The 15,396-nt window shown below is 39.6% G+C and overlaps 2 protein-coding genes across 2 annotated transcripts; both read right to left on the bottom strand.

The window, feature by feature from the left end:
- Window positions 1–2,806: 2,806 nt before the first annotated feature.
- Window positions 2,807–5,976, bottom strand: LOC114188323 (serine carboxypeptidase 1-like). Its single transcript, XM_085675249.1, has 8 exons — window positions 5,601–5,976; window positions 5,183–5,290; window positions 4,812–5,083; window positions 4,476–4,727; window positions 4,034–4,140; window positions 3,696–3,785; window positions 3,079–3,184; window positions 2,807–2,965 (listed from the first exon to the last, which is right to left on the bottom strand). The coding sequence occupies exons 1-8, from the start codon at window positions 5,974–5,976 to the stop codon at window positions 2,807–2,809; spliced, it is 1,470 nt and encodes a 489-aa protein (XP_085531375.1).
- Window positions 5,977–10,474: 4,498 nt separating this feature from the next.
- On the bottom strand, window positions 10,475–11,448 carry LOC146885448 (uncharacterized). Its single transcript, XM_085674936.1, has 2 exons — window positions 11,036–11,448; window positions 10,475–10,883 (listed from the first exon to the last, which is right to left on the bottom strand). The coding sequence occupies exons 1-2, from the start codon at window positions 11,446–11,448 to the stop codon at window positions 10,475–10,477; spliced, it is 822 nt and encodes a 273-aa protein (XP_085531062.1).
- Window positions 11,449–15,396: the final 3,948 nt, after the last annotated feature.

Raw genomic sequence — 15,396 nt, 5'->3', positions numbered from 1 at the left:
AAATTTCACGAGAACCAACACATTTATTACATTTACAAACATTAATGAAACCTAATTGATAAAATTTAAAAATATTTTTAAAAAAATATAAAAGGAAAATAAATATTCAAATTAAAATATATTTTAAATGTTTATTTACTTCAATCTTTTAAATTCTAATGAATCTTTTTTTATACACTAATGAAAGTTATAATACATCATTTGATCAAAATGATACAAAGAACAAATAATAATCATAATCAAAGTTTAAAATAAATTATAATTGTTTACATTTTAGATTATATACCAAATAAAATTTCATAAGAACCAACACATTTATTAAATTTGCAAACATTAATGAAACTTAGTTGATAAAATTTAAAAATATTTTTTTAAAAATATAAAAGGAAAAAAAATTCAAATTAGAATATATTTTAAATGTTTGTTTACTTCAATCTTTTAAATTCTAATGAAAATAAACGACAAATAAAAATATTAAAAAATTAACAAATACTTGCAAACAATTTGAGAGACTATTGAAAATAATCGCACAATAGAAAACAAATGTATAATTAAGGGTATGATAAGTTGAAAAATATCTTAGAGATCTAAGAGAACTTTTCAAATATTAACATATATACTCAACGGTTGAGAAATAACAAAAATTGTTTTAGCAAAACAAAAGAGTTCTTCAAATGAAACAAAAACTAATAATAATAAGGAAAAGTTTGTTTTTTTATATTACCTAGTAAACGAAAGGTTTGTGCTATTAAATACTTAAATTAAGAGTATTAAACATTCTCATGTGAAAGGAAAATATATAATAAATAAAAATATTAAAAAATAATAGAAATATTTAAATGTGAGACATAAAAAAATTTAATTGACATACATCTTTTTAACATAATTATATAAAGGATATGATAAGATACAAAATATAATTAAGATGCGAATCAATTTCATGATAAACCAAATAATTAAAAGAAATAAAAAATAATATATATATATGGTTACTTAATTAATTATGAATATTTAATAATTTAAACAGGGGCGGGTATTATGGCGGGGATATGTACATCCCCATACTCATCCCCATACCCAATTAAAAAAGTCGGGGATTCCCCATACCCATACCCATACCCAGTCAATGCGGGGATTCCCCGTCAAAACGGGGACGGGTTCGAGCAATACTTACGGGAGCGGGTTTATTTGCCATCTCTAGTTGTGACCAATTGTAAGTTTAAGTCCTAGATATTAAGTAGAAATGAGAAAGTTGAGTAACATAAAAGGTAAAAGACGCAAAAATCAATTGTTTTAAAGTTTTGGATTAGAAATGGTATCAGTTCTTAACGTGGATTAGGCTTGGATCTCATTATTATTGTGTCTCTCCAATGAACCCCTTTTTAAATACCCATTAGATTGTATACCTACCTGGTCCAATAATGCGGTCCAACATGGCCCATTAAGCCTGAAGATATTCTAAGATACACCGATAAGAGCAAATATTCTAATGTTAATGGTACCTATGAAAAATCTCAGTAGTTTAATTACGTCATGATATTCTGTAAATATTTATCAAATATTTAGTATATGAGGTATATTGGCACATTATTATTATTATTATTTAATTGAGATAAGTCATTCTTTTACTAATATTATTTGATATCACATTACCAGTTTTATCACCTGAACCTTCGGGTCCAAGCACGCCCTATAAATACAACTGGTGTTCCTCAGGAAAACACACTCTCATACTCATTCTCTCATACTCAAAAGATTATATCTCTCTTACTAACTTGAGTGTCAGAGAGTCTTTTACAAGTGAATGTATTGATAACTGGATGAATCTTACATTTGGTCTTACCCAGATGTTACTAATCTTCCCATGTGTTTCAACCTTCAAGAGCATGAAATTAAGGTCTATCAAAACCATCAAGATCTTGCCACCTGTCCAGAATATTTACCTAAAGTCTCAATAAGAACAGATTGAATTACAAGCATGACGTAATGCAATTGTTTAGAAACATTTAACTCCCAAGTTGAAGGGTCTAGGAGTTTAAGGATTCTCATCGCTAAAGAAAATTTGTCACTAGAGAATTTATGACCCTCCAACTAAAAGACAAGTCAATTAAATTTTGTTAAGAGGTATTGAAAGACATATCGATAAAGGTCAACAAATTTATTTTTTTCACATATTTTGATATAATGGACATGAAAGAAAATTCACAAGTACGAGTACCCATTATTTATGGAGCACCGAAGATGATAAATTTAAATTAAGAATACATGATTAAGAGGTTACTTTTATGTCTTGGAAGCCATGGATCATAAGTGGTGGGTCTTGCATGATTGGCAAAGTACATAAGAAGCTTGACCTAGTGGGACACACAAAATTACAATGTCTAGTCGATTTTGCAAGAGAGCTTAGGCTTGTTGAAACCGAAACAGAGGCACAGTGGTGGGTCTTGCATATGTACACATTTATGGCGTCTTTATTGCCTCATTTAGAACTATCGCTATCTTGTATTGAAGAGAGGAGTATCTTGGAAAAAGATATCCAAAGGAAGAGAAGAATTGGATTTTGTGGGGTCTATTTGATCTCCACAATAACACATTGTATTTCTAGTTTCGAATCATAACCAAAAGAGGTAGCTCTTTGATAAACTGATACATAAAAAAAAGGGAACTCTAACATTACTACCTTAGCATTGTTAATCGACTGATACACAGCAACACTTTTATTTGAAACTTGAAATTTCATTGTAATCTAACTAATAAAGTGCAGCTGGAGTGACTGAAATGTAAAAGATGAAGACATAGATGATGCTTAGAAAGGCTTCCATGGTGAAGCAGGAGGCAGGCTTCCATAGAGAAACGAAGTGATGAAGGTCAGAGCCCGTTCTGGTTGCCAGCTCGGAACCAAATGTCCTGCTCCTCTAACTGTAACAAATGTAACTCCTTCGTATTTCACCACATACCCTCCAACCTATGATTATCAGAAGTTGCTCATGTTTAAGAATCATAAACAACTACTAATTGACCTTCAAGAGACACAATTGGAATTTTGATCAGGGTTTTAAATGCAGCTCAATTTAGTACCTCTTGTTCAGAATACCATGGACGCCAAGGAACCTGGATAGGTAGCTTCAGGGTGTTGATTGAATATCTGGAAGATGTGACTGGCACCCTTGCATCAGTATCACCACTGTAGCAGAACAAATCATCAAAATTCAGTACTTGGGACACTTCAACAAAAGGGCAAACTTCATTATTCTACATGAGTGAAGGAATTAGCTGAATTCAAAAAGAATTTGGATTCTCTACTACTTTTATGTGATGTTCTTCTAGTGTGTTTTCAAAATACACTGGACTTTGATTTTGAAGTTTTAAAATATATTTAAAACATTTTTAAAGTACCAAAACATCGGTGTATTTTTAATATTCAGCAGAGAGGCCATTAACAAAAACCTCCAACAAAGAATCTGGACTCATTCGAAAACATGGTTATGGGTAGGTAGTGAAGCTTTGTCATCGCAAATAGATTCTCAAAGAACTCAGAATAGTTGAGCTTCCTAAATCATTCAAAAGTGGAGAACTATTTAATGGTATATATATATATTTTTGTCTGCGTAGTTCATAGGCTGTAACCAAATCATAATGTTGCTTCCTGTGGCTTAAACTTGTAGTGCATATGCTGAAAGTGAAACTGAACTTGCCTGTATATCCACAATCCAATGCCACTATCGATGAGATACTTTATTACTGGCAGGATGGTAGTTGGACTGTCGTTCCAGCTTAATTGATCACTGCAAATTTTGCAAAATATGATATATTTTTGGTTATCGATTAGCACGTAGTAATAGTAGTAGTGTTGATCTGAGAAGATGTTTCATTTCTTGTTTGATACAAAAATGTTCCATTTTGACATTATTTAGCTGCTTTCATTATTTGAAAACAGGAAACAGTTAGAAAAAATGGAAACAAGAATCATTCTTTCAAACCAGATAGGAGTGTAAGTAATATTTTTGTGATCTTCCAAGCAATTGTAGATTACCTGCAGTGGGCCCAGTTTGTGGGTTTTGCATGAAGAGCTAGTTGGACTTCTGGCCTATTTAGGTAGGCTTCCCCGTAATAATCAGAACAAGGGTCGAAATCATATACCTGAAATGAAGTGTGAGAGGGTGTTAAAAGTTACATGGAAAATCCTGCATCCTTAAACTTTTTTTGTCATACTAGTTGAAATTATTGAACTAAATAAGATCTTTCTGGTAATGTCCATGCTCATAGCATGTTTCAGTAGTGTTATACGACATAAAAATAGAATAAAAGAGATGTGAAGAGTGTCGTATGACAGAGAACATCACATGTGATTTCTATAATGTGCTTGTTTTGGTTCAAAATTGGTTACTACTGACATAAATGAACTTCATATCTTTGTACAATTCTGAATTACTTTGCACTGTCCAAGCAACAATACACAGGAGTATATTACTTACAGAACCGGTTGATCCATTTTTGAGAGAAGAGTCAAAACACAGTGGAGCATAGATGTTATAGAAATCTATCTTTCCTTTTTCAATAAGGGCCGTTCTTGTTGCATTGGCACATATTGCTGAGTCATTTTCAGCAGTGAAATCGCAATACTTCTCAATCAACTCATGTGTTTGATCTGAGCTCAAAGCATGAGTCCATAAGTAATCAAATATCCCCTTCACACTTGTAACATCATCAATCCAAGCATTCCCTACCTGAAATTTTCAGTACAAATCAGAAAGTTGAAAAAAGATGGCAAGTGATTGTGTTATTTGTAGTAGTAGTGTTTTTGAACATACAGCAATGGCTTTGAGGTTAATAGTTTGGGGAGCGAATTTATTGTTGAGCAAAATAGTGTATGCAAGCTGAGGCACATAATGGCCAGCATAGCTCTCCCCAGTTATGTACAAATCATGAGTTTTGTACTGTGGAAACCTTTCTAGCCAATTGATGAGGAAAACATAGGCATCTTTAGCAGTAGATTTATCTCCTGCATCATCATAGTCTGAAGTGGTGTTTGAGTAGGAAAACCCCACTCCAGCTGGGGATTCCAAGAACAACACATTTGCCACTGCATAATGCACCATTATTGTGTGTTAAGTTATTCATCTCAAATCCATCACAAAGGTTTGAGTATACCAAAAACCAATTATTTTGATGACTGTCTCACCTTCATTCCAAGCATATTTGTTGCGATAGAGCGTTTTTCCATCAGAGTTTATTCTGAAAGGTCCCAATTCCTCAAATGCTCCATACCCCAATGAGGAACAACCGGGTCCTGTGAGATTCTCACGTTATCTAACTCATAATGTTCTAGCCTATGTAAAAATGATGTCCGCAAAGTTTAGAGGATGGTGATAATAAACTCAGAAACTAATTATCTTACATATAAGGTTGTGAAGATAAGGCCATTTTTCTATTAACTTATATAGTTGACATCCTAAAACTAAACAAATTATCACTATTTCTTTTTTGCTTTAAAAAATTACCAAACACAAGTAAAAGAGTGAAAAGAGAAAATACAGAGAAAAAGGAGCATAAGCTATATCAACATGCATGAAGGAATTTGAGTTATTTATTATTCTTACCTCCATTTAACCACAATACTAAAGGTTTAGTTGAAGGGTTATATGGGGACTCCACAAAATAATAGAAAAGTGCTCTTCCAGCCTCTGGATCAACAGTGACATAGCCTGAATATTGATAAAAATTGACCCCATAGGGTTGGCCAGGCAATACAACAATCTTATCAGCTTGTTGAAGACCCTCTTGGGGTGCAACATAAGCAGAAGAATGAGTTTTCAATGCATCTTCCTCTGCCCAAGAAAGAGTCACAGGAGGCTTCTGTGAGCTCCTAGACAGAATCAACTCATCAAGTTTATCAGCCTGATTGGCTTTGCTATAAGGAAGAAGAACCAAGAAACTCAAATTGAGTAAACAAGCATAAAGAGAAAGCTTCTTCATCTTGTTCACAACAACCAAGTTACTTGGTTTCTGTATCCTAAGTTCCTATGTATTTATAGACCATAATGAGTGTCAAAAAATGCAGAACTGTTATCTTATTCTTGGAAGCATGTGAAAGAAAGAATAGAAAGATAACAACTATACTATTCTTGATCATGCATATAGATCAGCCGGCTGGTTTATTTAGTTACTAACTTTGTTACTAACTTTGACCATTTCTGTGTTACTTGTTCCTCTAACTTTTTCTTACATTCATCATGCATGTACTTGTACTTAAGTTTCATACTAATTCACATTCCTTTGAGTTAAGCTTCTGTGGTTGTTTCATGACTGCTTTTATGTGCATATCTTTAAAGCTTGACACGGCAATTGTCCAAAACATAGGACAGCGTGGTCGAAACTATATAATGTATAAAATAATCTCAAAATAAGAAGATGAATTATGAATTTAAGAAAGATATGTATTCATCTTCTCAAAATATTTATGTTTTCTTTCTTATGTGTACTAAAAAAAGGTTTCAGCAAAAATGAAGCGAGTAAAAAACTTACTTTAACATATTTCTTAATATTTTGTCTTGTATTTAAGTTTAAATGTATTTTTCTTTCTCTTTATGGTGGAAATTAGTTATGAATTTAATTTAACTAAAAGGATATGATTTGTGATGTAACGTCCCATTTAATTATTAAGCGGAATTAAAAGAAACGTCACACAAAATAGTAATGTAGAGTAGTCCTGGGATCCTTAACACAACCCCTACAAACTGGGCACACCACGATGCCAACGGAATCTAGATAAAAGTCTAACAAAATGAGAGTAATAGTAAGGCATAGAGCAATACATGGGCAGTAGCCCTAAAGAAAACCCATGAGGAAAAGAAACATAAGGTCCAGCCCATATGGCTAAGCAGCGGAATCGCCATTTCCTTGCTGACCGCGCGAACCTCGCCCATCTACTCCCATCAATTAAATTGATGATCATTGCAAGAAAGAAAAGCCACATACAAAACAACCACACAACAAACAGGGTAAGCTAGAGCCAACAACATTTACATCATACAGTCAAATATACTTTCACCATCCAATATCCATACAACAACCAAGCATGTTATGACTTTTCAATCAATACACTACGACTCGACTCGACTCATCCGGATACGTATAACCTGGTCGAATTCAGCGGATGCTTGCACTTGTGGTGGATACCTCTGCTCAACCCCGAACTGCTCACCCCCAAGCTATGTGTTACAAGTGTTACGATAAATCAATTTCCCTCACCACAAGGTTAGTCCTTAATGAATTTCAGGCCTCCTACTACTCTCACCATAGGAGTCAGTCCGCTCTAGGTGAGACTAACTGACTCCTTAGAGTGTCAGGATGCAACCTTACCTTGAATCCTTACCTAGTTATACAGATGGGGCACCACCATGGACACCCACTAACAGGGGCCATGGAATTACGTCTCGACCACTAAAGCACGACCCTGGGAATCCCACCTAGAGAATCCCAAGGAATTATGCACTGACACGGACCAAACTTCCTTAATCAACGAAACAGGTTCAACATGCATACAAACAAATATAAACATACATCTCATACAGTTTCTCATGATTCATCGCTTTCGTATTCTCAACCAAGCCATACCAACTCCTTATTCTCGAACCCAGAATATGGAACTCCGTCTCATATCGTTACCATGCCACGTTGATACCAACCCTTTCATGTCTCATGTCGAATTCATACCAAACTCATCATTTCAATTTCATGAATCATCTCATACAATTTTCATGATAAGTTCATACCAACCAATTATTCACAAATTATGATTTACTTCACACATGCATACTCATTCCTCTCATGCTCTCATCACAATACTTAAATTCAAGCCATACATTCACCAACCAAGTCAAGAGAACAAACACACTGCGCCCTACCTCGCCCTACCTCGCCCAGCACCTCGCTCAGGCCGAAGGATCTCGCTCAGGCGAGACATGCTCGCTCAAGAGAGCCCTCTTTGCCTAGGCGAGGGCTCAAAAAAATCGAGAAACCAACGCAGGATCTCGCTTAGGCGAGACCCCTCTCGCCTAGGCGAGATGTTCGCCCGCTCAAAAGTTGAGCGGGTCGCGTGGGCGACCTTTCGCGCAATAGGGTTTGGGTGAGTCCCTAATCGTTTCGCCTAGGCGAGACTGGCTCGTTTGGGCGAGATTATCAAGTCTCACCACTGTTTCACTTGCAGCAGCTATATTTTTCACACCAGCTAATCATGCAAAGTATCCCACGCATCAAAACGAATGATTAACCCATACAATCAACAACAAACTCAAGAACAGGCCAAAAAATAACTTAAACTTGAAACCCTAACTTCCCGTACCTGGAAAAAGGGTTAACAGAAACCTTGACGGCATGACCTCGAGCAAGACAACTCTAGGAACGGACTAGCGAGCTGAAAACAGAAGGTAAACAGGACAAAGGACGGAGTATTACGAAACTGTAACTATGAACTACGAAGGAATAGCAATGGAACCCATACAATCTAGAAAGCGGCACTTACGTGGAGTGGGAGCTGGTTCTGAGCTAGTTCGAGAAGGCTTAGGGCAAAACCCTAGCAGAGCGTCTTGTGAGAGCAAGAAGGGGATGACGGGTGGCTTTGTGAAGAGTGAGGGGTGAGTGTGTTAGGGCAGATTAGGGTTTAATTTTATCACTTGGGCCAGCCCTAGGCCCAATTACAAGGGCAACCCTTTACTTTAGGGCAGAAAATAATAAAGCAGATTTTTAATGGGCCTTACATTCTCCCCAACAAGAAAAATTTTCGACCTCGAAAATAAAGACTCACAAGGTAAACATATGTGGATGTGATTTTCTCATGTCCTTCTCTAACTCCCAAGTCGAGTCACCTGTCGTCCGGTCCCAGATGACTTTAACAAGCCTGACCGCTTTTCCTCGGCGTTCCTCAACTTTGCTATCCTCTAAAGCGACAAGTGGTACTTCCACTGTGAGGTCTTCCCTGATCTGTATATCCTCGGCTTCCAACACATGAAGCGGGTCAAACACATACTTCCTCAACTGTGAGATGTGAAACATTGTTTGAAGATTCACCAACTGCGGGGGTAAGGCTATCTCGTAAGCCATCGGCCCTATCCTCCTCGTGATCTGATAGGGGCCAAGGAACTTGGGTGAAAGCTTCCTTGAGCGGATGGCCCTTCCCACGCCCGTGGTTCGGGTCACCCTCAGGAATACATGATCACCAGCTGCGAACTCCAGAGGTCTCCTCCTACGGTCTACATAGGCCTTCTGCCTACTCTGAGAAGCTTGCATCCTGTTCCTCACCATTCTCACTTTCTCAGTAGTCTACTCTAACAATTCTTGTCCAACCAACACCGCTTCCCCATCCTAATACCAACAGAGAGGAGTCCTACACTTCCTACCATAAAGAGCCTCGTGTGGCGCCATGCCGATGCTCGCATGGAAATTGTTGTTGTAGGTGAACTCTATCAAAGGTAATACCTCATCCTAAGCACCTAGATGATGCAATATGCAAGTCCTCAACAAATCCTCTAATGACTGAATCGTCCTCTCAGATTGGCCATCAGTCTTAGGGTGATAAGTTGAGCTCATAGTCAACTTGGTCCCCAAAGCCTCCTGTAAGGTTTGCCAGAACCGGGATGTAAATCATGAGTCTCTATCGGAAACTATGCTCGAAGGGACTCCATGCAACCTCACGATCTCCTTAACGTACAGCTGAGCCAACTTGGCCATGGACATCCTCAAGTTCATCGCCAAGAAGTGGGCACTCTTGGTCAACTGATCCACTATTACCCAGATGGTGTCATGTCCTCTAAAAGTCCGTGGCAAATGGGTTACAAAATCCATGGAGATGTTGTCCCATTTCCACACTGGTATTTCCAAAGGCTGTAGATTCCCATTGGGCCTCTGGTGCTCCACCTTCGCCTTCTGATAAGTTAAACATGCTGATACGAACTGAGCAACATCTCTCTTCATTCCCTACCACCAGAAGGTTTCCTTAAGATCCTGGTACATCTTAGTCATGCTAGGATGCAGACTAAGACGACTTTTATGTCCTTCCTCCAGAATTAACTTCTTCACCGTAACATCATCAGGTACGCATACCCTACCCTGAAACCGCAGTATACCATCATCACCCAAAGCAAAATCTCTAGCCTCATCTGACCCAAGCTGTTCTCTAACTCTATTAAGACTGGCATCCAATAACTGCCTCTCTCTCACTGAGCCCAAGAAGTCATTAGATATAGTTAGGGTACTACATCTAATGAACTCAGATCCTACCTCCACCTGTAGCTTGATATCTCGGAATTTCTCTAGTAGTTCCACCTCCTTAATCATAAGGTGTGCAGTATGCACTATCTTCCTACTCAGGGCATCTGCCACTACATTCGCCTTCCCAGGGTGATATAAGAGCTCGAAATCATAATCTTTCAAGAATTCCATCCATCTCCTCTCCCTCATGTTCAACTCCTTCTGGTCAAACAAATACGTAAGGATATTTGTTCTTGATAGTCATCTTGTTCAGTCGCCTGTAGTCCACACACAAGCGCGAACTCCCATCCTTCTTCTGCACCAGTAACACTAGTGCTCCCCAAGGCGAAGTACTAGGTCGGCTAAACTGCTTCTCCATCAGTTCCTCTATTTGCTTCTTGAGTTCCACTAACTCTGCCGGAGCCATGCGATATGGAGCCATTGACACCGGGCCCGTTCCTGGTACCAGGTCAATAGAGAACTCCACCTCTTTACTGGGAGGCAACCCTGGTACTTCGTCCAAAAACACGTCTTCAAACTCATACACAGGTATAACTGATGGTCTCTCTCTCCCACCTCCATACGGGCGAAGATTATGAAGCACTGCGCGCCACCCTGGATCTCTCTCACCACCCCTTAAGGAGACACCAACTCAAGCTCCTTTGAGTCGGGAAACAACAACCTCTTCTCCCGGCAGTCTATAAGGATGCGATTGGTAGAGAGCCAATCCATCCCTAAGATCACTTCCAAGTCTTACAGTGGCAGGCAGATTAAGTTCACCTTGTACCTGTGTCCTTCCACCTCCACTGGACACCTAGCACACAAAGACGACGTCGTGACCAATCTCGACGCCGGAATAGACACCGCGAGCTCGCATTGTAGCTCGCATACTGGCAGACCTAGACGTTTCACACAACCATCTAACACAAAGGAGTGTGTCGCTCCAGAATCATACAATACACAGCAAGACAGACCAGCTATCATGCAACAACCCATAACCAAGTTACCTGAGCCATTCGCCTCTGCTCCCGTCATAGCATACACCCTGCCTGTCGCCTGAGGCCTGTTGCCTCTGTCCTTCCTTTGATGCTGATGGGGAGTCTGAACTGGAGGGCGTGTCACTGCCCTAGCAAGGTTGGGGCAACACTTCCCAAAGTGGCCTTCCTTGCCACAATTGTTGCACCGGCGATAACCCTCCATACGTGGGCAGGCACTCCTCAGATGAGGGCCCCCACATATGTAGCACTGCACTCAACCCTGCTGGGGAGGAAGACCCCTAGACCCTTGAGGTTGATGGTGAGGTCTGTCGTATGGTCTCCTCCGCTCGTCATGTCTGGGCTTGGACCCAGATGGTCCACCAATCCTCTGAGGTTGTTGAGGCCGCTGACCTTCTACCTCATTCTTCATCTTCTCCATTACTCTGGCCTTCTCTACCAGAGCAGCAAAATCCTTGATGGACAAGGGTGCCACCATCAAGCGAATATCTCCACTCCTCATCGAGCGGCAAGGTATAGAAGCGGCTGAGGTGCTTGAACTTCTCAGCGTAGTCTCTCACCGTCTTCCCTCCCTGGTTCAGTTGGAGGAATTCCACCTCCTTGGCATATTGAACATTGTCCGGGAAATATTCCGAGAGGAATTTCCCTCTAAAGGCTTCCTACGTCACCGGCTCGCCTCTCTCCTCCATGATGAATTTTGTGCTGATCCACTAGTGCTCAGCCTCTCCGGTGAGCATGTACACTATGAAAGCTAACCTGTTCTCCGTTGGACATGTTTTTGCATCAAAGATCCTCTTCAGATCCTTCAACCACTGGTTTGCTGCGTCAGGGCTTATCTTCCCGTTGAACTTCACAAGATGGTGTTTCAGGAAGTCTTCCAGACTCCACTCCCTGACTAGTGGTCGTGGCTCTGGGCGAAACATAGGGGCAGCCACCCTGTTCTCCTCCAGCTGGTGGAGGGCCTCCATATGCTGCCTATGTGCATCCTCGGCAGCCATGCGTGCAACCTTCATCTGTTGCATCACAACCTGTTGTTGCTCAAGCAACGCCGCTTGTCGCTGCATTGATGCCTCATGCTGCTGCATCATTGTTGTGCTTTGCTGCATCATGGCAGCCACCATCGCCTCTATTGCCCTGGAGATATCGGGCACGTCACCCTGGGACGATTGCGAAGTCCTACGAGCAGGTGCCATAGCTCACTAACACATAGAAAATCACTTGGTTAGGCTCGAATAAGGCAATAATTTAACTAAGAACACTCAGAAAACACAGAGAAAGCTAAGCGGACATCCAAGTCCACAGACCTAAGGAATGACCGCTCTAATACCATAAATGTAACGTCCCATTTAATTCTTAAGCAGAATTAAAAGAAACGTCACACAAAATAGTAATGTAGAGTAGTCTTGGGGTCTTTAACACAACCCCTACAAATTGAGCACACCACGATGCCAACGGAATCTAGATAAAAGTCTAACAAAATGAGAGTAATAGTAAGGCATAGAGCAATACATGGGCCGTAGCCCTAAAGAAAACCCACGAGGAAAAGAAACATCAGGTCCAGCCCAGATGGCTAAGCAGCGGAATCGCCATTTCCTTGCTGACCGCGGGAACCTCGCCCATCTGCTCCCATCAATTAAATTGATGATCATTGCAAGAAAGAAGAGCCACATACAAGACAACCATACAACAAACAGGGTAAGCTAGAGCCAACAACATTTACATCATACAATCAAATATACTTTCACCATCCAATATCCATACAACAACCAAGCATGTTATGACTTTTCAATCAATACACTGACTCGACTCGACTCATCCAGATACGTATAACTTGGTCGGATTCAACGGATGCTTACATTTGTGGTGGATACCTCTGCTCACCCCCGAGCTTTGTGTTACAAGTGTTATGATAAATCAATTTCCCTCACCACAAGGTTAGCCCTTAATGAATTTCAGGCCTCCTGCTACTTCACCATATGAGTCAGTCCGCTCTAGGTGAGAGTAACTGACTCCTTAGAGTGTCAGGATGCAACCTTACCTTGAATCCTTACCTAGTTATACAGATAGGGCACCACCATGGACACCAACTAACAAGGGTCATGGAATTATGTCCCGACCACTGAAGCACGACCCTGGGAATCCCACATAGAGAATTCCAAGGAATTACGCACTGACACGGACCAAACTTCCTTAATCAAACAAACAGGTTCAACATGCATACACACAAATATAAACATACATCTCATACAGTTTCTCATGATTCATCGCTTTCGTATTCTCAACCAAGCCATACCAACTCCTTATTCTCGAACCCAGAATATGGAACTCCGTCTCATATCGTTACCATGCCACGTTGATACTAACCCTTTCATGTCTCATGTCGAATTCATACCAAACTCATCATTTCAATTTCATGAATCATCTCATACAATTTTCATGCTAAGTTCGTACCAACCCATTATTCACAAATCATGATTTACCTCACACATGCATACTCATTTCTCTCATGCTCTCATCACAATACTTAAATTCAAGACATACATTCACCAACCAAGTCAAAAGAACAAACACACTGTGCCCTGCCTCGCCCAACACCTCGCTCAGGCCGAAGGATCTCGCTCAGGCGAGATGTGCTCACTTAGGCGAGCCCCCTTCGCCTAGGCGAGGGCTAAAAAAAACGTCGAGAAACCAACGCGGGATCTCGCTTAGGCGAGACCCCTCTCGCCTGGGCGAGATGTTCGCTCGCTCAAAAATTGAGTGGGTCACCTGGGCAACCTTTCGCGCAATAGGGTTTGGGCGAGTCCCTAATCGTCTCGCCTAGGCGAGACTGGCTCACTTAGGCGAGATTATCAGGTCTCGCCACTGTTTCACTTGCAACAGCTATATTTTTCACACCAGCCAATCATGCAAAGTGTCCCACGCATCAAAACGAATGATTAACCCATATAATCAACAACAAACTTAAGAACAAGCCAAAAAATGACTTAAACTTGAAACCCTAACTTCCCGTACCTGGAAAAAGGGTTAACAGAAACCTTGACGGCACGACCTCGAGCACGACAATTCTAGGAACAGACTAGCGAGCTAAAAACAGAAGGTAAACGGGACAAAGGACGGAGTATTACGAAACTGTAACTGTGAACTACGAAGGAATAGCAATGGAACCCATGCAATCTAGAAAGCGGCACTTACGTGGAGTAGGAGCTGGTTCCGAGCTAGTTCGAGAAGGCTTAGGGCAAAACCCTATCAGAGCGTCTTGTGAGAGCAAGAAGGGGATGACGCCTGGCTTTATGAAGAGTGAAGGGTGAGTGTGTTAGGGCAGATTAGGGTTTAGTTTTATCACTTGGGCCAGCCCTAGGTCCAATTACAAGGGCAACCCTTTACTTTAGGGCAGAAAATAATAAAGCAGATTTTTAATGGGCCTTACATGTGAGGTTTTTCTTTATTTAGATTAAGGTTGATGAGAATAAAAATAAAACTATACGGAATAATTTATTTCTCTAAGTAATTTATTACTGAAAAGATTAAATTTATCCTTTATAAATATTCAACGTTTCTTTTGTAAGAAAATTAAATTATATCATGTTTAAATTCTTTTAATCATATGTTTCGACAAAATGCCGCTGGAAAAGGGCATCACATAAACTTGAAAATGCAATAAACCAAAATGAGAATAGAGAAATTAATACGAAGTAAAAATTTGAAAACAGTGAATTGAAAGCAGTCAAAATAACTCAAAAGTAAATGTAAAAAGGTTAAATCATTTCAGATGTGTCCATTTTTTTTAGCAAAATTTCAAGTAGGTCCCTCCATTTTTATTTGACTCAATTGAGTTTTTATTTTGAAAAATTCGTTGCAATCTATTCCTTTCCGTGAGTTGTACAATAACGGTGTTAATTATGTACCACGTGTCAGCACGTGATTTTTTTTTTTAATTTTTAATTTTTTAATAATTTAATATATATATATATATATATATATATATATATATATATATATATATATATATAATTGCCACGTGTCAATCTGACATTGTGTCACGTGGTAGAGACAGTGTGATGTGGCAGTGATAGTGTCACGTGTCATTATTAGATGTGAAAAATCTCAATGTAGTCCCTGTATTTGTTATTTTATCTGTCCCAATTTTTTTTAA

This window comes from Vigna unguiculata, chromosome 6, assembly GCF_037176805.1.
Source record: "Vigna unguiculata cultivar grain cowpea cultivar isolate G323 ecotype 2 chromosome 6, ASM3717680v1, whole genome shotgun sequence".
NCBI lineage: Eukaryota > Viridiplantae > Streptophyta > Magnoliopsida > Fabales > Fabaceae > Vigna > Vigna unguiculata.
The sequence above is the reverse complement of the archived record's forward strand: the minus strand, read 5'-3'. Positions and strand labels throughout refer to the sequence as shown.

Bases quoted from the DNA above. Each gene is read 5' to 3' on its own strand.
- LOC114188323 (XM_085675249.1), bottom strand. From the start codon at position 5,976: ATGAAGAAGCTTTCTCTTTATGCTTGTTTACTCAATTTGAGTTTCTTG. The intron at 5,084-5,182 runs GTGAGACAGTCA...TGCATTATGCAG, and splicing joins CAAATATGCTTGGAATGAAG to TGGCAAATGTGTTGTTCTTG. The intron at 3,185-3,695 runs GCAAGTTCAGTT...GTTCTGCTACAG, and splicing joins ATTGGATTGTGGATATACAG to TGGTGATACTGATGCAAGGG.
- LOC146885448 (XM_085674936.1), bottom strand. From the start codon at position 11,448: ATGGAGGGTTATCGCCGGTGCAACAATTGTGGCAAGGAAGGCCACTTT. The intron at 10,884-11,035 runs GTACAAGGTGAA...TGTCTCCTTAAG, and splicing joins GTGGAGGTGGAAGGACACAG to GGGTGGTGAGAGAGATCCAG.